Genomic DNA, 23437 nt, shown 5'->3' with positions numbered 1-23437 from the left:
GGGCATGACCCACACATTTCCTCTCTGTCCATCCCCTCCCCCCATAAAGATAAATATCTAAGGGCCCCACCAGCTGAAGAATCTTCTGGAGTCCCCCAAGAAGTCTCATCCCCAAGCCAGTCACCAACGAATATCTAACCACTGGCACTGTCCTCATCCTCTTCCCCCCCCCCCCCCCCCCCCCCCAATGCATGTTCAGTTCAACCAGCGTCCTCATGCTTGCATACACTGTGCTTCAAATTGAATTAAGCATGTGCAAGAGGTGGGGGGAGGGGGCAGTGCCAGTGTCAGCGGCTGGAAGCAGGCTGCTGACTGATGCGGGGTTGAAATTGATCAGGGTACTCCAGGCATAAAGGACTCTTCAGCTGGCGGGGTCTGGGGGATCCCCGCCAGCTAGGCCAATGATGCTCGTCGACACTAGGTAGGCCTGAAGTGAAACTGGGTGGGCCCTTTCTCATCCGGGTGCACCCATGTCTATGCCACCGGTCATGAGAGATAGTAAATCTTTTTACTGAACAAAACAACTAAATTCAATTAATGCAAGAGCTAGCAATGGTAAAAATGAAGCTTTATTAGTACGTGTTGCAATGAGAAACATGAAAGGAAATTCCACATTTTAATCCTATTCAGAGCTGTTTGCTTCCTTCACTTGCTTCCTAGTCTGACAGGGACCAGATAGCTCCATGTCAGGCGGGACAGGCTAAACTAATCCTAGCTTTATGTCATTTACATCCAGTAGCATTTTAGATTACGCTTTAACAATTGATTCCAGAAAACTGTGTACCCAAATCTTGAATCTGCTGTTTCTACAGGGGTTATTTCTATCAAAACTTAAAGGGGCGGAGTATGGGCGGGGCATAGCCATGTCTTCCGTTTACACGTGCAACTTATAGAATACTGTAAGTTGCATGTATGCTTACCATGGTGGTTTCCAAACCTTGTCCTGGAGGCACCCCAGCTAGTTAGGTTTTCAGGATACCCATAATGAGCATTCATGAGAGAGATTTGCATGCACTGTCTCCACTGCATGCAAATCTATCTCATGAATATTCATTGTGGATATACTGAAAACCTGGCTGGCTAGGGTGCCTCCTGGACCATGTTTGGGAACCACTGGCTTAACCGGACTTAGGCGAGCCCATTTATAACTGCCATTGACCTGATGTAAATAGGCACAATGTGTTTAGGTGCATCTGTACGGGTTTATGTTAGTCTTCTATAACCAAATCAGGGCACCCAGATTCTGTTATTGGAGAGGAACTCCCTGTTCTGCATCAGGACACCTACATCTAGGTCCCCCTTTATAGAATTGCCACCATATAAACCAATTTTCTAATCTCGATTTATTATGATTCAGTAGAAGTAACTTAAACCTAGCCTTCTGGGTCCTGTGTTAGGTCTGCAGTGTACTGGAGAGCCTGGAACAAGAATATCGAAGGGACGAGGACTGGTGTGGAGGTCACGATAAGCTGGGGCCAACAACAGAGATGGATCATGTCACCCCCCTCATCAGCAAACACCTGGAGCAGAAAGAAGCTTTTCTCAAGGTTAGAATTTTCTTTCCTTCCTGGTGACTTGGTCTGTAGACATGGCAGGCAAGTCAAGACAAATTTGAACCAAGTCCTCGGTTATAGAGGAACTTCAGTTTTTGTTCTAATGTTCCTGGATCATTTCTGTGAGAACTAGGATCATGGTAATGTTTGGATTAGGCACGATATTTCTCCTCCTAGTCTAGTGGTTAGCCCAGGAAGCTGAAACCCAGGGACACCATGGTTCAAATCCCTATGAAAGATCCCTCAAGAACCAGTAAGCTGTATTTTCCGCCTTATCAGAGACCATCATAAGCCACCAGAAGATGAAAATGTAAGCAATGAAAACTTGAATATCCTTTCTATAATGAAAATCTCTAGTTTGCTCACTGCGGGCTCAGATGGATAGCGCCAGCAAAGGTTTCCAGCTATCATGGGATGGGCAACCTGCAGCCCATGGGCCGCACGCAGCCTGCCACTGAATTTAATGTGGCCCACGAGACCATGGGAAATATAAACAAAAAAACTGCATGCACAAAGATCATTAACTGGAGTTTCGTTGTCAGTGGAAGCACTGAAGGTTATATCAACAGGACAAGACTTGTTTGACAGCGTTAGCAATTGTTTGGAAAGTCAGAAGTCTATGGTAACAGACCATTCTGGTAAGAATTTATGTCCATTCAGTCGTCACATTCAGTTTTGCTGGCAGTGAATTATATGGCCCATTAGAGAGAGTACTGGCATTCATGCGACCCTCTGTGTGTAAAGGTTGCCCACCCTTGATGTATCAGCAGGTAGAGTAAATCAGACAGGGCTAGGAGGGAAACGCGATCTAGTAAAAGAGGTAGGTGACTATGATGGAGAGAATGTGTTTGAAAGGTTTCAGGAAATAATGAGATGCTGTCTGAATCAGGGGCGTAGCTGCTATGGGGCCACGGGGGCCTGGGCCCCCGTAGATTTGGCCCCGGACCCCCCTGCCGGCGACCCTCTCAACACCCCCTCCCGCCGCCAACCCGCCTCCTGCTACCTTTGCTGGCGGGGGACTCCAACCCCCGCCAGCCGAAGTCTTCTTCCTTCGTTTGGTTTCTGACTCTGACGTCCTGCACGTACAACGTGCAGGACGTCAGACTCACAGAAACAGAACGAAGCCCTGCAGATCGCAATTTATTTTTATTTTATTTATTTATTTACGTCAATTTATATACCGTATCTTATTGCTACTGCAAGACAGAACGGTTTACAATTTATAAAAAGAAGCAATACAATAAGTACAAATTGGACAAACATTAGAACTCCAATCATTACAAGGCTTCGTTCTGTTTCTGTGAGTCTGACGTTGTACATGCAGGACGTCAGACTCAGTCAGAAACCAAACGAAGGAAGAAGACTTCGGCTGGCGGGGGTTGGGGTCCCCCGCCAGCAAAGGTAGGCAACGGCGGGCGGGGGGTCAAGAGGGTCTTTGGCGGCGGGGGGGGGGGTCAAAGTTTTTGGAGGTGTCGGCAATGGCGGGCGGGTCGAGGGGGGGTCGGTGTGTCGGCAATGGCTGGCTGTCGGGTGGGCGGGGGGGGGGGGTCAGCGGCACCGAGGGGGGGCTAAAATGTGCCCCCTCACCTCGGCTCTGGACCCCCCTACCGTTGAAGTCTGGCTACGCTCCTGGCTGAATTCTACAATAGGGACCTGTTGTAGTAGAGCTGGGCAGAATAAGTGGGACTCCCCTGATTTCTTGCATTTGTTGTACTATGTTTAGTAAAAGTCATCCAATAAACCCCGTCCATGGGCGTACACCATCTTTAGAGGTGCAGTTTGGATCCAAGCAGTAGCTTCCGGGTGCACCCCTGATCGTGTTAACATTAAGGGCTGATGAAATGACGCTGGCAGCGTTTGGAAATGATACCTTGCCTTTATGCAGCAGGAAGATGTTCTTGATCGGGACTGATATTACCCCCTACAGATTATGCCTGATTGACCTTGACAATGCTATAACCAGGACTACTAGCTGCTACCCAAACACAGATCACAGCAATGCAAGCCCGCACTTCATATAAAACAACTTACGCATCCGGCTTCTCCTACATAAGCGCACAACTATGGAACGGCCTCCCAAAAGCTGTGAAAACAATCCACGACCACCTGAACTTCAGGAAATCACTAAAAACCAACCTGTTCAAAAAGGCCTACCCCAACGACCCCACGTAACCCTCTTCACCTACCAACACAGCATATCTATGATCAAACAGGACAACACACAATCTTCACCCCTTCTGACCCTCCACTTATACCTCATTCGATCACTATACAACTATGTATTTGTTATCAACCGACTGGGCAAACGCCTCTGACGGTACTATGTAAGCCACATTGAGCCTGCAAATAGGTGGGAAAATGTGGGGTACAAATGCAATAAATAAATAAACATAAACATGGTACTAAACCATTTGTATTGACAATTTTTTAATAAAATTACGTTTTTTATTGTTGTGTAGAATTTTCTTTAAAGAATTTTTTTTTTTTTTAGTTCCAATATTTTTATTGTGTTTTATAAATGATAACAAATGGCTAAAATAAAGCAATTAGCCAGCTTAACAAGTTAACAGTAACAAGCATCAGCATACATGTTCAAGTTAGGGCAAGTCCTGGATTATTTCGATAACAGCAGGGCCGTGCCAATGCGGTAAGCGAGGTAAGCGCCGCAGGGGGGCGCCCACCTCTGGCTGGCACCGCCGCAGTGCTTACCCTCGCCCCATGCCGCCGAGGACTTTAAATCTTTTACCTCGGTCGCAGCAGCGTCAGTGAAAGCGCTGCCGACGTCTCCCTTCCCTTGCACTCATTGGTTCCCTCAGTGTACCGCCTTCTTCTGACGTCAGAAGAAGGTGGACACTGAGGGAACCAAGAGCGCGAAGGGAAGGGAGACGTCGGCAGCGCTCCGCTTTCACTGACGCTGCTGCAACCGGAAGTAAAAGATTTAAAGGCCCCAGGGCGCGGAGGAAAGAGCAGAGAGGCATGGATGGGAGGGCAGAGAGACAGGCATGGATAGAAGGGCAGCAGCAGGGCCCAGGGAGAGGACAAATTGCTGGAAGGGGAGGGGAGAGAGGAGGATTGCTAGCTATGGATGCAGCAGGGAAGGGCAGAGAGAGACAAGGATGGACATGGGGGCCCAGGGAGAGGACAAATTGCTGGAAATGGAGGGGAGGGGAGAGAGGAGGATTGCTGGCTATGGATGGAGGAGGGAAGGGCAGAGAGGGACAAGGATGGGCGTGGATGGGAGGACAGGACCCAGGGAGAGAGAAGAAATTGCTGGAAATGGATATAGAGCAAGAAATGAAGAAGAAAGGAGGAAAGTAAAGAAATAAATGGAAAGGAAGCCCTGGGAATGGAGTTAAGAGCACAGATAGCAGCAGACTCAGATACTGGGCCAGCATGATCAGAAAAAGAAAGTCACCAGACAACAAAGGTAGAAAAAAATCATTTTATTTTCATTTTAGCGTTTGGAATATGTCCACTTTGAGAATTTACATCTGCTATCTTATTTTGCAATGTATAGCAATTTGTTTCTAAGAATATTGCTGACAATTCCTGTCAGTGTGGCAAGTGGTGAGCGATCATTTTCACCGGGGGGGGGGGCGTGATCATTTTCACGGGGGGGGGGGGGGGGGGCGCCAACTGATATTCTGCAGGGGGGCGCCAGAGACCCTAGGCACGGCCCTGGATAAAAGATCATAATCATAAGTCACAGGAGTAATACATAATTTCAATTCTGACAAAGGTTATTACGTAGTGGGTTTAGTAAAGGAGACCATATTTTGTTGTACTTAACAAGTGAGTTATGTTTTTCAGCCGCAGCATATTCATATTTAGCTAAAATACACACAGAATTCCACCATGATAAATAAGTTACTTTGTCAAGATCTTTCCAACAAAAGAAAAGTGTTCTAAGGGCTTGATGTAGCATTAAATCCAGTAATTGTGCTTGATATTTGTCTATTGATGATTGTAACGTTAGTGATCCACATATAACTATATTATATGATAAAACATCTTGAATATTCAAGGTGGAAGATATTGTGTCCCATACAGAATTCCAATATTCTTGAATATATGGGCAAGAATAGATGATATGTTTAAGATTTCCAACATCTTTTTCACAGGTCCAGCATTTATTCGCACTGTTTTTTGGTTTTATTGTGTTCAATTTGGCGAGTTTAGCAGGAGTCCATAGGGCTCTGTGTGCTAAGTAGAACATAGATTGTGAAATGGACGCTGATTTGGTGGTATGAGTAATTTTAAACCAAAATTTTTCCCAAGTTTTTTCATCTAGTTGGGCATTTAGATCGCATTCCCATGATTGCATGGTATTAGTAGGTTCTTTGAATTTAGCTAACTGTAGTATTTTGTACCATTTAGATGCGACTTTTTTGGAAGTCATAAAAGACTTGCAAAGTTGCCAACAAGAAGGGTAATCAGTAGTTAATTTTTTTATATCTACGGAGTTAGTTACACAGTGTTTGAGTTGAACCCATTTATAGTATTGAGAACTTTTAAGACCATACTTTATACTTATTTGGGCAAAAGGTAGCCAAGAATGATCTTTTATAACATCATTGAGAGTCCATTTTCCAGCTTTTTTCCAAGTATTCCAATTTATGCAACAATTGTTAATTTTGAATTTTGGATTGTTCCAAATTGGGATGTACATAGTATGTGTTATGGAATGTGTGACAACTGAATCAAGTTCATTAAAAACAGTTCTAAGAGTTTTAAACAAAACATTAGAAGAAAGAATTTTTTAAGGAATTTTTTTTTAATTCTACACAACAATAAAAAAATGTAATTTTATTAAAAAATTGTCAGTACAAATGGTTTAGTACCATGTTTATGTTTATTTATTTGTTGCATTTGTACCCCACATTTTCTCACCTATTTGCAGGCTCAATGTGGCTTACATAGTACCGTCAGAGGCGTTTGCCCAGTCGATTGATAACAAATACATAGTTGTATAGTGATCGAATGAGGTATAAGTGGAGGGTTGGAAGGGATGAAGATTGTGTGTTGTCCTGTTTCATCATAGATATGCTGTATGGTTTTTTTTTTGTTACACTTGTACCCCACACTTTCCCACTCATGGCAGGCTCAATGTGGCTTACATGGGGCAATGGAGGGTTAAGTGACTTGCCCAGAGTCACAAGGAGCTGCCTGTGCCTGAAGTGGGAATCGAACTCAGTTGCTCAGGACCAAAGTCCACCACCCTAACCACTAGGCCACTCCTCCACTGTTGCTACTATTTGAGATTCTACATGGAATGTTGCTATTCCACTAGCAACATTCCATGTAGAAGTTGGCCCTTGCAGATCACCAGTGTGGGCACGCAGGCTTCTACATGGAATGTTGCTAGTGGAATAGCAACATTCCATGTAGAATCTCCAATAGTAGCAACATTCCATGTAGAATCTCCAATAGTATCTATTTTATTTTTGTTACATTTGTACCCTGCGCTTTGCCACTCATGGCAGGCTCAATGCGGCTTACATGGGGCAATGGAGGGTTAAGTGACTTGCCCAGAGTCACAAGGAGCTGCCTGTGCCTGAAGTGGGAATTGAACTCAGTTCCTCAGGACCAAAGTCCACAACCCTAACCACTAGGCCCTTGCAAATCACCAATGTGGCCGCGCAGGCTTCTGCTTCTGTGAGTCTGACATCCTGCACGTACGTGCAGGACGTCAGACTCACAGAAACAGAAGCCTGCGCAGCCTTCTACATGGAATGTTGCTAGTGGAATAGCAACATTCCATGTAGAATCTCCAATAGTAGCAACATTCCATGTAGAATCTCCAATAGTATCTATTTTATTTTTGTTACATTTGTACCCTGTGCTTTCCCTCTCATGGCAGGCTCAATGCGGCTTACATGGGGCAATGGAGGGTTAAGTGACTTGCCCAGAGTCACAAGGAGCTGCCTGTGCCTGAAGTGGGAATCGAACTCAGTTCCTCAGTTCCCCAGGACCAAAGTCCACCACCCTAACCATTAGGCCCTTGCAAATCACCAATGTGGCCGCGCAGGCTTCTGCTTCTGTGAGTCTGACGTCCTGCACGTACGTGCAGGACGTCAGACTCACAGAAACAGAAGCCTGCGCAGCCTTCTATATGGAATGTTGCTAGTGGAATAACAACATTCCATGTAGAATCTCCAATAGTAGCAACATTCCATGTAGAATCTCCAATAGTATCTATTTTATTTTTGTTACATTTGTACCCTGTGCTTTCCCACTCATGGCAGGCTCAATGCGGCTTACATGGGGCAATGGAGGGTTAAGTGACTTGCCCAGAGTCACAAGGAGCTGCCTGTGCCTGAAGTGGGAATCGAACTCAGTTCCTCAGGACCAAAGTCCACCACCCTAACCACTAGGGTTACGTGGGGTCGTTGGGGTAGGCCTTTTTGAAGAGGTAGGTTTTTAGTGATTTCTTGAAGTTCAGGTGGTCGTGGATTGTTTTCACAGCTTTTGGGAGGCCATTCCATAGTTGTGCGCTTATGTAGGAGAAGCCGGATGCGTAAGTTGTTTTATATGAAGTGTGGGCTTGCATTGCTGTGATCTGTGTTTGGGTAGCAGCTGGTAGTCCTGGTTCTAGCATTGTCTTTTGACTTTTTGTTGCCAGAGACTGTGGGATTTGTATTGTGAGATATCACTGACCTTGAGGCAGGCTTGGAGCCTCCCTGTGGCATGGGAGCCCAGGGCAATTGCCTGTTTCCCACCCCCTAACGCCAGCCCTGTTCTTGATTGTAGAAGCGCACAACTGAACTTTTTATGCCTTGGGAATGGTAACTCTCTGGGGAAACATGTTGTTTTGCAGGCCTGCACACTGGCACGAAGGAATGCTGAAGTGTTTCTCAAGTACATTCACAGAAATAACGTGAGCATGCCTGGAGTGGCGAGTCACACGCGAGGGCCTGAGCAGCAAGTGAAAGGTATGTGGCATTTCTGCTCAACTGAAGGGCAGGATTTAAGACGTTTTGTGTGTACAGTGCTAGAAGTTTAGCAAGTGGCCATTTTTGCAGGTTACTAGACCTTTTAAAGAGGATGTGCTATCGTAAAGGAGACTCCTTTAACTCTCTTAAAATTGGGACTCCCAGTTTTCCGCTCTTCCCTCCTCAGAATTACAGATCTGACGGGCAGATGATCAGAAGCAAACGCGGGTGCTAGAGGCTATTAGAGCCATACTAAGGGCCATGTTTGGTCCTGCCCCATGATCAGAGCCTCCGAGCGCGTGAAACAATGCGCTCGCAGGTTCTGAACACAACTAGCATGCAAATGCATGCTAAACCTATTCCCTTATATGGTGTAAAGCCCCGCCCAGCACATCGTAGGATGCGCTGGGCAGGGCTGGGCGCCACCATTTTCGAGGCGGCGCAGCTGGAAGAGGAGGGAGTCTATTTCCCTCCTCCAACAAAGGTACGGGGGGGGGGGGGCGTGGAAGTAGGCCAGTAGACCACCAGATTTGGGGGAGGGGTTTGATTCATGGCCCACTGGTCCACCAGGGTTTTATTTGGGGGATGCTGGGGGGGGGGGTTGAGGGGGCTGGAGACCCACCGGATCTCCAGCCCCCTCCCTGAACTTGTGCTCGCACATGCTCAATTTCATTAAAATGAGCGTGCACAGCGACTGAAAACAGAACAGGGCGCCAGGCAATATGAGACCAGCGCGGGACAAATGCTTTAGCTGGCAGGGGTTGGGGACCTCTGCCAGCCAAGGCACAGTGGTGGTGGGGGGAAGCGGCGGCAGGAGGGTAGCAGCAGGGAGGCGGTAGTGGCCACTGGGGGGGGGGAAGTGGTGGCAGGAGGGCGGTAGCAGGGAGGTGGGGCAAAATGTGCCTCCCCACCTTGGGCTCTGGTCCCCCCTCCCATCAAGGTCTTGCTACGCCCCTGGATTCAATATGTTGAGGATGGCTGATTTTTCATGTTATAGGTCAGTAAGCAGTCTGAAAAAGTTACATGTTTGAATCTCTGCCTCTTTTTTATTTTTTTCACATAAAACGATGGGGTTTGGGCTGTTGTATTACAAATTGTTTGCTCTAACAGAATTGAGCCAGTCTGTGCAATATCTGGACTATAAAAGTGCACAGCTGGAAGGAGATCCTGGCTTTAATGGGGAGCCAATGTAATCTAATTAATAAAGAAGTGGCTCGCTCAAAACATAGGACTTTAAAAATAAGTCAAGCAGCTGTGTTTTGTATAGTTTGGATTCCTTTTAGGACCTGCTCCTTATAACCCAAGTATATTGCATTACAGTAATCCAACTATGAGAAAACTAGAGATTCAACAAGTAGTCTAAGGATTCGAGATGTAAAGTAGGGTTTGATGCGCTTAAGCTTCCAGAGGATTGTGCGTGATTTGGAAATGACCTGGGAGACAGGTTGTTCAAATGTGAGCTGATGAGGATCTTCAGAGTGAATTCTACAGGATAGGAAGTTTGATCAATGGTAAATGAATTGAAGGAAGTGGAATTGAACGAGTTAGTATGGGTTCATCTCTCCCTTCCGTCTTCGTTCCATTTCCTCCCTCCCCATATCTTATTTCCCCTCCCAATCCCCTTTTCCACCATCTCCATCACTTTCCTCTCTGTCATAGTTCCCCTCCATCTCTCCCCCGCTTCTTACTCCATTTTTGTACTCCTTTCACAGGGTCAGACTATCCCACGCCTTCTCACCTCTTAATCTTGCTCCTGTTTTGTAACGGGACGCGTGTAGCTGTGGCGTAGCCAAGGGTGGGCCCAGGCCCACCCACTTTGAACTCAGGCCCACTCAGTAGCAGCACACCTATGATGTGGCTGGCAGGGATCCCAAGCCCCACCAGCCGAAAACTCTCAACAACCGCATACCTTGTAAATAGCAGATCTTCACCTGCAGCGAGCAGCAACTGATACATGCTGTGGGGCCAACATGAGCAGTGTGTATTAGTTGCTGCTCACTGCCAATGAAAATCTACTATTTAAAAGGTATGCGGGGGAGGGGGGAGTTTGAGAGACCATATGGCATGCAGGCGAGAGAGGGCGAGACCATATCACTTGTGGGACAAGGCACTTGTGGGACAAGGCGGAGTTCTTCTGCCCACCCATCTTGGGCCCAGGCCCACCCAAAATTGGGTGTCTGGCTACGCCCCTGGCGTGTAGTAGAGGGAGGGGGGCTCAAAGACTGGCAGCTGGAGACTAGTCACAGGTGGGCCTGACTAGACTCTATGTCTGTGGAGTTAGGCCCATCCAATCAGTGGCAAGTTGTATGGGCCAGTGAGAGGAGTTATCCAAACGAATAAACAAAGCAAATGAAGTATCTCAATTTGCTATTGGAAATGAAACTTCATCAACGTATCATAGTAACAGTAGTAAATGTTGGCAGATAAAGACCTGCACAGTCTATCTAGTCTACCAACAAGGTGGCCAGAGTTGTATCTGGCACTCTGCACAGCTTCTGCTTCTTCATGAGTAAACACGGGCATAATTAATCTCTATCTCTCCCTGCCAATTCTGGGGCACAGACCATAGAGATTTGCCTGGCACCAGTCCTACTTCCCAACTAGCTTAGTTACATTAATTGACCTGACATATTAAAGAGGAAATGTCATAGGTAGACATTAAAATGAAGGATGATCTTGCTTTCATTGTTTGAGGAAGTTGTGGGCGCTGTACGTAATGAAACCTGAATAATATATTTCCCTGTCCCTAGGATTGTCATCTTACCCAAGCCAATTAAAAGAGGCAGATCCAGTCCTGGTTTCTTTACCTCATTGTCATGTCCCCTACCTCAACGCAAGCGGCATCCTCGGGCTGTGCGGGGTCCCATCGACACGCACACTTGACTGGCGCTGCCTGAGCCATGTGTGTGTATTTCTTTTCTGGGTTTGTTCAGAGAGCGGTGTTTGCAGGCTCCTTAATTGCTTTGCTCCCATGCACCTGTTTCTGCTCTCTCTCTCTCTCTCTCTCTGCCTGGCTTCCAGGCTCCTTGATTGCTTTGCTTCCACCCACCTGGGTCTGCTCTCCCTCTGCCTGGCTTCCCTTGCTTCTCTCCTATTGGTCTTCCGGTTCCTCCTTCCCCTGCTCTTGTCCTATGGATGTGCCCCTGCTCCCTGCTGGTCCCTGCTGATGTCAGACGCCAGCACTTTATCAGCTGAGCTCTCCCTGGACTCCTTGCTTCGGCTTCTACTTTGGTAGGTGTTACTTGCTCAGTAGTGTGCTTCTCCTCTACTTTGTTCTTCATTGCTGACTTTGTCTGTACCTGGATTACTCTCATGCCTGCTGCCTGCCTACTGACTCTGCCTGTACCTGGATTACTCTCATGTCTGCTGCTTGCCTTCTGACTCTGCCTGTACCTGGATTACTCTCTTGACCTGCTGCCTGCCTACTGACTTTGCCCGTACCTGGATTACTCTCTTGACCTGCTGCCTGCCTACTGACTCTGCCTGTACCTAGATACTCTCTTGACCTGCTGCCTGCCTACTGACTCTGCCTGTACCTGGATCACTCTCTTGCCTGCTGCCTGTCTGGCCGTCATGTTCATCACCCGCTTTCTGCTCCATCTCGTAAGCCCTGCAGGCCACCCACACCTAGGGGCTCAACCTCTGGGGGTCATCGCAGGTGAAACCCGGGGTTGTTCGGCCGCCAAGCAGAACCTGATCCGAGTACCGGGCTCGGCAGCACTCTACTTGGTACAAGAACTCACAGCTCTGACACTCATGAGGGAAAAGCAGGTCTGGCTCAGCCTCTTTGGGAGTTCACCAGTGACACTGTGAACAGGCAGGTACTACCAAAGTACTTCAAGACTACCACTAGAGGTCACAGCAGTGATTTTGAAGGGGAAGCCACAATAGGCAAGAGCAAACGAGCATCTCTCCTGCCCTTTCTCCACTATACCACAAGGGATCGGAAAGGCTGGGGGGGGGGGGGGGGTCTATGGAGGTAGGGGGAGCCTTGAGAGGGGCAAGATTCTGTTCCAGAGGGGTAGGAGGGAAGGGAGTTCAGAGTCAGGGGGGGTCAGATCCTGTTCCGGGGGTGAGGTGAAAATGAGGGCGAAAGAGAGGAGGAATTGGAAGCACAAAAGGGGAGGGGGTTCAACCTGCATACGTCCCAGCAGCTGCTTCCTTATCTGATCAGGTCCGGATATTCAATGCCAGTGCCTACATATGCCCGGTACTGAATATGCGGGTCTCACCTAGCCTATGACGGTAAGCATTTTAAAGACACCATTATCGGCTGAATGTTGACTGACTGGTTTTATTTGAAAATTGTGTGTGTGTCACTGTGATTCTAAAATCATATTGTATATTTACATTTTTGTGTTTTTTTTAAATGTTTTTGTACGTTGACATACTTTACTAGTAGAAATATCCTTTAAGACGGTGTTTCATAGCTTCACAAATCTGCCCTGGTGATCCTCCACCACAGCCAATTCTGTTTTCAAGCTATCCAAATAAATATGTATGAGGTAAATTTGCATAAGCCATACCCAGGATAGTCAATTTGTCTCATACATATTCCTTATAAGTAGCCTAAAAACCAGACTCCCTGTGGGGTCAGCTGGAGAGGTTTGGGAGGTTCTGCAATATCTCTTTCATTGTATCACATTAGTCAAATCATCCGCTTTCTGGAGGGAGATGTTTGAATTTACATGGAAATTTACTACTCCCAGGTTGAAAATCCATGAGATATATTTGCAGACTTCAGCTTGGTTGGTGGAAGCATTTATACCACTATATCTCATGCATATTTAGGATCACATCGGTAGGAGAGCATCAAAAGCATCCGGACTGATCTCTGCATGGGATTTCACTTTTCGCTTGAAGAAAACAGGAGACAATTAATAGAAGGCTAGGGAAGATTGCAGTGGCTGCCTGACTTCAGACCGATTATCACAAGATGGTTCCTACGCTGCCAGTTTTCACCGAATGTTCGAGGACTGTTAGGTGGTTTACTGCTCGGTTTGCTTGTTCAGTAAGAATTTGGCTCGTGTTGTGAGTGGGGCTGTTTTTGGCTTTCACTGAAGGCTGACCAGAAGTGACCTGGTGATCTGCTAAGTTTCTCTAGGGGAAGCACTGTTTGAACAGTAAACTCTCCTGTTCTTGAAAATAATACTCTGGAGCAATATCTCTAAACGGATTAGTTTTGCACATACCATGACGGTAATGAATGTAATTTCTAAGCCAGGGTATGTGGAGTATGATCTCAGTCTCTCACATTTACTGCTAATGCTTGCTGTAGTATTTGCATCGTACCGAAGAGACCTTCCCTCTGGAGTTCATAAGATGTACCTTGGATAAGCAGCCTAGCCAAGTGTGCTTGAAAATTCCTTTTAATCAGGGCTGTGGCACCTAAAACAGTGGGAAATATTACTGTATCTTTCAGGTCTTCGACTGTATTTGTTGATACCTGAGGATCTTTTCTGTCTCCACTTCAGTGGTGTTGCTTGGTCGGCTGCCACCTAGGGTGGATCACCGCTGCGCACCCCCCCCCCCCCCAGCGCATCACCTCCCCTCCCCCCCCCCCCCCCCCCCCCCCCCCCCCCCCCCCCCGCACATTGCTCTTACCTCCTGGGGATGCTGGGAGCAGTGGAAGTAACATCAGAGGGAACAGGGAACCGGCAGAGCCGACTCTGTGTGGCACCCCCCCCACCGCGGCGTGCACCTGGGGCAGACCGCCCCCATCACCCTGCCCTCTGTACGCCACTGCTGCTTCACATGATTCACAGAGTGGTCACATAGGACTGACACCTCTATGATCAATGGCATTCCGATGTTTTACTCTTTCATCAATATGTCCAGCCTCAGCACTTAAAAACTGCACCGAGGTGACTCTGAGAGATGCTGGCTCTGTAGTCCAGTGGAAGGGTAACATAGTAACATAGTAGATGACGGCAGAAAAAGACCTGCATGGTCCATCCAGTCTGCCCAAGACAAACTCATATGTGTATACCTTACCTTGAATTTGTACCTGTCCTTTTCAGGGCACAGACCATATAAGTCTGCCCAGCAGTATTTCCCGCCTCCCAACCACCAGTCCCGCCTCCCATCACCGGCTCTGGTATAGACTGTACAAGTCTGCCCTCCCCTATCCTCTCCTCCCAATCACCACCCCCTCTTCCCCCCACCTGCTCCGCCACCCAATTTCAGCTAAGCTTCTGAGGATCCATTCCTTCTGCACAGGATTCCTCTATGCATATCCCACGCATGTTTGAACTCCGTTACCGTTTTCATCTCCACCACCTCCCGCGGGAGGGCATTCCAAGCGTCCACCACCCTCTCCGTGAAAAAATACTTCCTGACATCTTTCCTGAGTCTGCCCCCCTTCAATCTCATTTCATGTCCTCTCATTCTACCGCCTTCCCATCTCCGGAAAAGATTCGTTTGCGGATTAATACCATTCAAATATTTGAACGTCTGTATCATATCACCCCTGTTCCTCCTTTCCTCCAGGGTGTACATGTTCAGGTCAGCAAGCCTCTCTTCATACGTCTTGGAACGTAAATCCCATACCATCCTCGTAGCCAGGTCACATCCCATGACAAGTGGAAAAATGCAATACAATAGTAATCCTATTAGGTCGGTGCTGGTTTTGAACTTACTGTACATTTCAAAGCAGTGTAGTCCCTGATTCTACCCATTGAAATCCGTGCTGCTGGTCCCGTAATGTGTCAGGATAGGGTTGTCAGAAATCCAGGACTGGCTTAAAATTATCCTCCTGGTATTGTGTAAAATGGCAGCAATGGCATTGCTGAATATAAATACAAATTATAATGTAGCTCTGTCAGAGCTGGTGCTGGCCCAGGGCACAGATTTTGGAGGGAGTTCCAAAGCTTACTGGAAGGCTGTTCTGTCTATAGGTTTGAAGAAGTATAGACTCCCCCCCCCCCCCATGAGTTGTGGGCCCAGGGTAATTGCCCTGTTACAGGCCCCCAAAACACCAGCCCTCTGTTCTGCTATCTTTCATTCGGACAAGATAACACTTCAGGAATGTGCAGGCAGTGGGGGTAGCTGCAGAATTAAATTTTGCAAGGAATGGAGAGGTTTAAGGCAGAAATTCTAAATGACCTGTAGCCAGTCTGGTTTTCAGAGTTTGCAGTTATTTGTTTTAAAAATGTACATCCTGCAATATCTGCGGTTGAAGGTGACATACAAAAACAGATGTGCCCATGACAAAGGCAGTACTTGCAAATTTATGTCATGTTTACTCATTTGGATAACCTGAAAGTCAGACTTGCTGAGGTTACACAAGTACGAGGGTGGGAAGTAATGGATCCATTGGGGAAGGAAGGGGAAAAGAAATGACTTTTAGGTTACTTTTAAATAACAAACATGGCAAAGCCAAAAACAAAACTTTGTTTGAAAAATAATGTTTATGGAAATACAATGTGTCAACACGTGGTATTTCTCTGTGTATCTAGGGGGGTTCTTAACCCAGTCCTTTTGACACGCCTAGCCAGTCAAGTTTTCAATGAATATGCATGAAATAAATTTGCATGCACTACCTCCATTGAATGCAAATCTGTCTCATGCATATTCATTGTGGGCATCCTGAAAACCTGACTGGCTAGATGTGTCCTGAGGACTGTCTTCTCATTTATTTGTTCTGGTTAAAATCACAAACTAGGCACTGCCCCAGTCCAGATTGGCTGCTGTTATGTTTCTGTATATCGACTTGTATGTATTGCTAGGTTCAGCCACTAGGTGGCACCCAAGTATGTTGTTCTAGCTTGCACATGGTTCTACTTCTATGGGTCTAATGTACACTGCTCTGTACTAGTTTGCCAGAAAAAGTGTGTAACCAGCTTGTGCAGAAATATCCCTAAATTAAATTATGTCTCTTAGTTATTCTTCCTTCTACTAGTAAGGACACAGCAGTGATGACAAAGAATTTCAAAGGTGGGCTTGATGCCCAACTTTTTTTCAACACTGATAATATCTGTCTTTATTGAAAAATTGGAAAACTAAGTACTTCAATATATACTTTAGTATATTGAGGAAATGCTGGATGTAATAATTGAAAAAAGATATAAGTTATTTAAAATTAAAAAAGAAAAAAAATTGAAAAAAATATATTTAAGGATTGATGAGGATTGCGTTATGCCCCCTTTTCAGACATATGTTAGGCTCATTTAGCCTTATTAGGGGAAGGTGCGCTGATCTGATAGATCCTTTTATAAAAAAAATACTATATTTTCTGAACCCAGTGGATTGTTTACTGGCAAATGTATGTTGAAAAAATAGATTGAAGCAGAGCGTCTATTTAATGGGTTTATTTTGGCTGTGGCACATTCATTTTTTGTAAAAGGAACCAGCACAGGTTTTGGCTTTTGCTTTGTTTTTTTTTTACTTTTGATCCTTTAAACGTTTTGAAAATATTTTTTTCTTGGCTTTGCTAGATCCTTTTTGTTTGGAAATGGACCTGTCAGAACATTGTTTTTACTTTGATCCCTTCAGTTCTTTTCACTTGTATAAGTTATTTTTCTTGTATAAGAAAAATAGAACATAGTAGTAGATGGCAGGGAAACGGGACTTGATATACCGCCTTTCTGTGGTATTTTGCAACTACATTCAAAGCGGTTTACATATATACAAGTACTTATTTTGTACCTGGGGCAATGGAGGGTTAAGGGACTTGCCCAGAGTCACAAGGAGCTGCAGTTCCCCAGGATCAAGGTCCGCTACACTAACCACTAGGCTACTCCTCCACTAGCAACGCTCCATGTAGAAGCCTGCCCTTGCAGATCAGCAATGCGGCCGCGCAGGCTTCTGTTTCTGTGAGTCTGACGTCCTGTACGTACGTGCAGGATGTCAGACTCACAGAAACAGAAGCCTGCGCGGCTGATTTGCAAGGGCAGGCTTCTACATGGAATGTTGCTAGTGGAATAGCAACATTAACGTTCCATGTAGAATCTCAAATAGTAGCAACAGAATCTCAATAGTAGCAACATTCCATCTAGAATCTCCAGTAGGGAAAGGGAAATGGGACTTGATGTACCGCCTTTCTGTGGTATTTTGCAACTACATTCAAAGCGGTTTACATATATTCAGGTACTTATTTTGTACCAGGGGCAATGGAGGGTTAAGTGACTTGCCCAGAGTCACAAGGAGCTGCAGTGGGAATTGAACCCAGTTCCCCAGGATCAAAGTCCACTGCACTAACCACTAGGCTACTCCTCCACTAGCAACATTCCATGTAGAAGCCTGCCCTTGCAGATCAGCAATGCGGCTGCACAGGCTTCTGTGTCTGTGAGTCTGATGTCCTGCACGTATGTTTGGAAAGGTTGCACGTATGTGCAGGACATCAGACTCACAGAAACAGAAGCCTGTGCGGCCACGTTGCTGATCTTCAAGGGCAGGCTTCTACATGGAATGTTGCTAGTGCAATAGCAACATTCCATGTAGAATCTCAAATAATAGCACCAAAATCTCAATAGTCGCAACATTCCATGTAGAATCTTCAAACAGTAGCGACATTCCAGAATCTCAAATAGTAGCAACAGCAACATTCCATGTAGAATCTCAAATAGGGAAAGGGAAACAGGACTTGATATACTGCCTTTCTGTGGTATTTTGCAACTACATTCAAAGCGGTTTACATATATACAAGTACTTGCTTTGTACCTGGGGCAATGGAGGGTTAAGTGACTTGCTCACAATCACAAGGAGCTGCAGTGGGAATTGAACCCAGTTCCCCAGAATCAAAGTCTGCTGCACTAACCACTAGGCTGCTCCTCCACTAGCAACATTCCATGTAAAAGCCTGCCCTTGCAGATCAGCAATGCGGCTGCGCAGGCTTCTGTTTCTGTGAGTCTGACGTCCTGCACATATGTGCAGGCCGTCAGACTCACAGAACCAGAAGCCTGCGCAGCCGCGTTGCTGATCTGCAAGGGCAGGCTTCTACATGGAATGTTGCTAGTGGAGTAGCAACATTCCATGTAGAATCTCGAATAGTAGCAACATTCCATGTAGAATCTCAAAATAGGGAAAGGGATCTGGGACTTGATATACCGCCTTTCTGAGGTTTTTGCAACTACATTCAAAGCGGTTTCCATATATTCAGGTACTTATTTTGTACCAGGGGCAATGGAGGGTTAAGTGATTTGCCCAGAGTCACAAGGAGCTGCAGTGGGAATCTGAACCCAGTTCCCCAACATCAAGGTCGGCTGCACTAACCACTAGGCTACTCCTCCTACCTGTGTGGTCCATTCAGTCTGCCCAACAAGATAAACTCCTAGTATAAGATTTGATTACATATAAGACATGATTACATGATCTTGAACTGTCCTTGCCATTTTCAGGAAGTCTGCCTTCACTGACTTAATTTTCAACTATTAGATTTGCCATCGATGCCCACTCCAGCCCAACCAGATCCATCTAACCATAATTGGGACACGGACTGTAGAATCTGCCTAGCACTAGCCTTACTTCCCAGCTACTGGATTTCATTCTCTTTCCATTTAGGAATCCTTTCTGCTTATCCCAGGCATTCTTGAATTTCATTACCCTTTTCACCTCCACCACCTGGCCATAAAAAAAGTACTTCCTGACGTTACTCCTAAGCCGACTCCCATCTAGTTCTACTGCATACCCTTCTCTGGAAAAAGATTTGTTTCTTTCCTCCTGAGTAACATAGTAACATAGTAGATGACGGCAGAAAAAGACCTGCACGGTCCATCCAGTCTGCCCAACAAGACAACTCATGTGTGCTACTTTTGTATATACCCTACTTTGATTTGTACCTGTGCTCTTCAGGGCACAGACCGTATAAGTCTGCCCAGCACTATCCCCGCCTCCCACCACCGGCTCTGGCACAGACCGTATAAGTCTGCCCAGCGCTATCCCTGCCTCCCAACCTCCAGTCCCGCCTCCCACCACTGGCTCTGGCACAGACCGTATAAGTCTGCCCCGCACTATCCCCGCCTCCCAACCTCCAGCCCCGCCTCCCACTACCGGCTCTGCTATCCAATCTCGGTTAAGCTCCTGAGGATCCTTTCGTTAGGAACAGGATTCCTTTATGTTTATCCCACGCATGTTTGAATTCCGTTACCATTTTCCTCTCCACTACCTCCCGCGGGAGGGCATAAATATGGTGGACTCCCCCCTTTTAATAATAGGAACAGTAACAACATCCTAGTGAACCTGACTGTGCCTTCATCATCTTTACAAAAGAAAAGAAAATCTAAGTCAAATTAGCACTAAAGAGAATCTCTTATAGACAGTGTGTTTCTTCTAGCAAAAAAGGTGCCGGTACTCAAATGTCAGGCCATCCTTCAGGGATGAGGTGATCACTGAGGGACTCACCCCACAATAGCCAGGACCCCTGCAACCAGTCACAGAATCTATGACAAGGCAGAATTGGTGTTTAGAGCCTGAGCTCTTTCATTATAACTTGGGGACCATGGGCCAATTTCAGCACACAATGGAAAAGGTGCCGGTACTCAGTACCCCCAAGTACCCCCTCAAAAAAAGCCCTGCTTATAGATAGGCAAACAGCAGTAAACTAGACCTCTCTGTTTTGTTTCTATTTATTTAATTACAGACATTTATAATTCGCCCATCCAAAAATCTGGGCGGAATACAATAAAACAAACACAATCAAATCACATAAAACAACATCGATACACTCAGTAAACATAAACAGAACCTTAATCTTGAAGCCCAAGCCCCCCCACCAAGCCTTTATCTGTTTCTTAAACACCGCCAAAGAATTGCCGTACATAAAGAGGCAAAGCGTTCCACAATTGCTATATCATCCAGGCCTTTAGTGTTATCCTCTCAATTCTATAAAGGTCGCCAACAATTGTGCACACAAATTTAGGCGTGCTTCCGATTTGCGCATGCAGTTTAATAGAATGAGCCAATTAGTGCCAATTAACTTCTTAACAAGCAATTATTGGCACTAATTAGATTTAATTGGGCCTTACCTGGGTAAAGTTAGGTGCAGGATCCACACCTAAAATGTACGCACAGTCCAAAAAAGGGAGCATGGAAATGGGAGGGTCATGGGCGTTTTGGGGCGGATGGGGGTGTGGTTTTGAGCTACACGTGTAATTGTAGAATAACTGTGCTCCGTGTGTAAATTTAGGCGTGGGCATTTGCACCACATTTTCGTGCTCCATGCATAAATTTACGTGCGACCTCTCAGCTTAATTGTTAATTCTGTAAACTGCGCTGAATTTTAGGCACGGCTTATAGAATACTATTTACGCAGGAGTTTCGGCACCGATTTTTTTTAGGTGCCATATATAGAATCTAACCCTATATGTGCATATACAGTATTTAAACAATAAACACCCCATGGATAAATCTATTCACTGGCAGTCGGTGCCATAATTTATTGTGCTAAAGAAAAATGAATGTTTTCATGATATGTTAAAAAAAATCAAGCATTCTACACTGCTTGTACAAGCTATACCACTGTAAACATGATGATAATAATGCAATAATACTTGTTCATGGAGTTCTATAAGTGTATGCAAAGTCCCTACTCCACAGAGCTTACGAGCTGAATTTTTTTTATAAAAAAAGGAGGTTAAGGGTTAGTTACTAGCCTACTTTAAAGGAATATCATATCATTTGAAACTTCTCTTATTGACCTATAAGTGCATTCACTCTGCCGCTCCCCAGTACCTCTCCACTCTTGTCGCTCCCTACACACCCCCCCCCTCGGGCACTCCGTTCTGTTGATATATCACTCTTGTCTGTCCCCTTCTCCTCTACTGCTAATTCCAGACTCCGTTCCTTTTATCTCGCTGCACCTCACGCCTGGAATAGACTTCCCGAGCCTGTACGTCTGGCCCAGTCTTTGGCCGTTTTTAAGTCCAAACTAAAAGCCCACCTCTTTGACGCTGCTTTTAACTCCTAACCACTACTCAATTGCCCGGTCCTTTAATCCCCACCTCTTTAATTCCCTTGCCTCTTAGTTGTTCTGTCTGTTTACCTGTCTTATTTAGATTGTAAGCTCTTTGAGCAGGGACTGTCTTTTCGTGTATGGTGTACAGCGCTGCGTATGCCTTGTAGCGCTATAGAAATGATAAGTAGATAGATAGATAGTAGATATTTGCCTCTTAATGTGTTAAACAGCAAAACTGTGTTTTAGTTTACTGTAACGCACTCTAAGAAACACAGACTACATAATAATCAAATGCAAAATCATGCCAATGTGTCTCATCATTATGCAAATTGAATAACGCAGCTTGCGATGAACTTTTTGAGTGCCATCTTAAAGACACATTTAAAGACCGCCAGTCTAAGCTTCCCCAGACCCAAGTCAGTGCCCCCCCTCACTGTGTTTGATTAAATGAATGCTGATCTCACACATTTTTTAAAAAGTGTTAGAGGTGGCATCCAGAGTGTTCTGTGAGTTTGCTCTCACCACCCCTGCCCAAATTTTGGCACTTTAGGCAGCTGCCCAATTTGTCTCATGGAAGAGCCAGCCCTGCCCATTGGGGGAGGTGCTTTAGAATTATGTGAGCAGAAGTGAAAACTGACCCAGAATCTGCCAGATTCTATATAGCGCGCGCCAACGTGCGTAACTTAACAAGCTAATCAGCATTGATAACAGCACTTAATAAGCAATAATGAGCACTAATTGGCAGTAATTAGAATTTAAGCGCACAACGCGCTACGCATATTCTGTAATGAACTGCACCTGAATTCTAATGCGTGCAGTTCAAAAGGATCATGGCTGTGGGCAGGGAAATAGGTGTTTCGTGGGCGTTCCAAAATTTTCACGCACAGTTATAAACTATGGCCGAGTGTACGTAAATCTCCGTGCAGAGATTTAGGCCACGTTTTCGTTGGTGTTAATGGACATGTGTAGTTTTAGGCGCTGAGATATCAACTAAGCATATTCTGTATGCCATGCCGCAATCTAGGTGCCACTTATAGAATATGCTTAGACGGAAACGTTTACTGCGCAGATTTTTTAGCTGCCTTAAATAGAATCTGGCCCAATATGTGTATATCTCAGTTATTTCCCACCGTTGGTTTTTTTTTGTTTTTTTCAGTCAGGCTCAAGCTATGGTTTTGTTGAAGTCTATGACTCTCCTCGGGGTAGTTGAGTCTTCTGTTTAAACGATAGCCCTTTACCACACCTTCTGTTTGCACAGTCAATAGAGCAGAAATAAATTTTTATAGTGTTGGATTGTGCATCTCAGTTTAACCATTTTTGAAGATAGGTGTCCGCATTAAAAGTATCATTCCGCCCATTAAGTAGAGTAATTCCTTCTGCACGCTGTCTTGAGATAGTTAATAGTGACGGGTATGCAGCGAGCACCCGGGAGCCGCTGTCAGACAGTGACGTTAGACTTGGTTGTGTTGCTTGGAGCACCCTTAGCAAGGCAAAGGACCGTAGCTTCCAGAGCCACAGGAAGGTAAAGGTGATAACGGTGTTTCTGCTTCATTCCACAGCCATCCTGAGCGAGCTGTTACAGAGAGAGAACAGAGTTCTGCATTTTTGGACCCTGAAGAAACGGCGGCTAGACCAGTGCCAGCAGTACGTGGTCTTCGAGAGGAGTGCCAGACAGGTATGGTGAACTCCTTCCACAGTGCAGCCTGTCAGTGGCGTACTGAGGGTGGGGCGGTGGGTGCGGTCTACCCCGGGTGCATGCGGCAGGAGCTGTTGGCTCCGCTGGTCCCCTCCTCCGTCTGCTGTTACTTCCTGTTCCGGGGCAGAGGGAGCAGGGAACCAGCAGAGCCGACAGCCATGCAGCTGTTCCCAGCAGGTAGGAAGAATGCACCGGAGAGGAGGGGGCTTAGAGGTGATGCAGCGGGGGGGGGGGGGGGTGTCATGCTGCACCTGGCGGGGACAGAAGATGCTGCACCCGGGGGGTGGGGGCGCAGTGGCGATCCACCCCAGGTGGCAGCCGACCAAGGAACGCCACTGCACCCTGTTAGTGCTGGCAGATGGCT

At 46.1% G+C, this 23437-nt stretch overlaps 1 protein-coding gene across 1 annotated transcript in view; it reads left to right on the top strand.

Moving 5' to 3' along the window:
* The window catches only part of KALRN (kalirin RhoGEF kinase), a 1371746-nt gene that overhangs the window by 851441 nt on the left and 496868 nt on the right, over positions 1-23437 (top strand). The window contains exons 18-20 of the mRNA XM_030208706.1: positions 1398-1547; positions 8371-8485; positions 22937-23052. Of these exons, the coding sequence (XP_030064566.1) occupies positions 1398-1547; positions 8371-8485; positions 22937-23052 (381 nt within the window). The remainder of the gene's footprint in view (positions 1-1397; positions 1548-8370; positions 8486-22936; positions 23053-23437) is intronic.

Source organism: Microcaecilia unicolor, chromosome 7, assembly GCF_901765095.1.
Source record: "Microcaecilia unicolor chromosome 7, aMicUni1.1, whole genome shotgun sequence".
Classification (NCBI taxonomy): Eukaryota; Metazoa; Chordata; class Amphibia; order Gymnophiona; family Siphonopidae; genus Microcaecilia; species Microcaecilia unicolor.
Note: the sequence above shows the minus strand (reverse complement) of the source record. Positions and strands in the feature narration are given on the sequence as shown.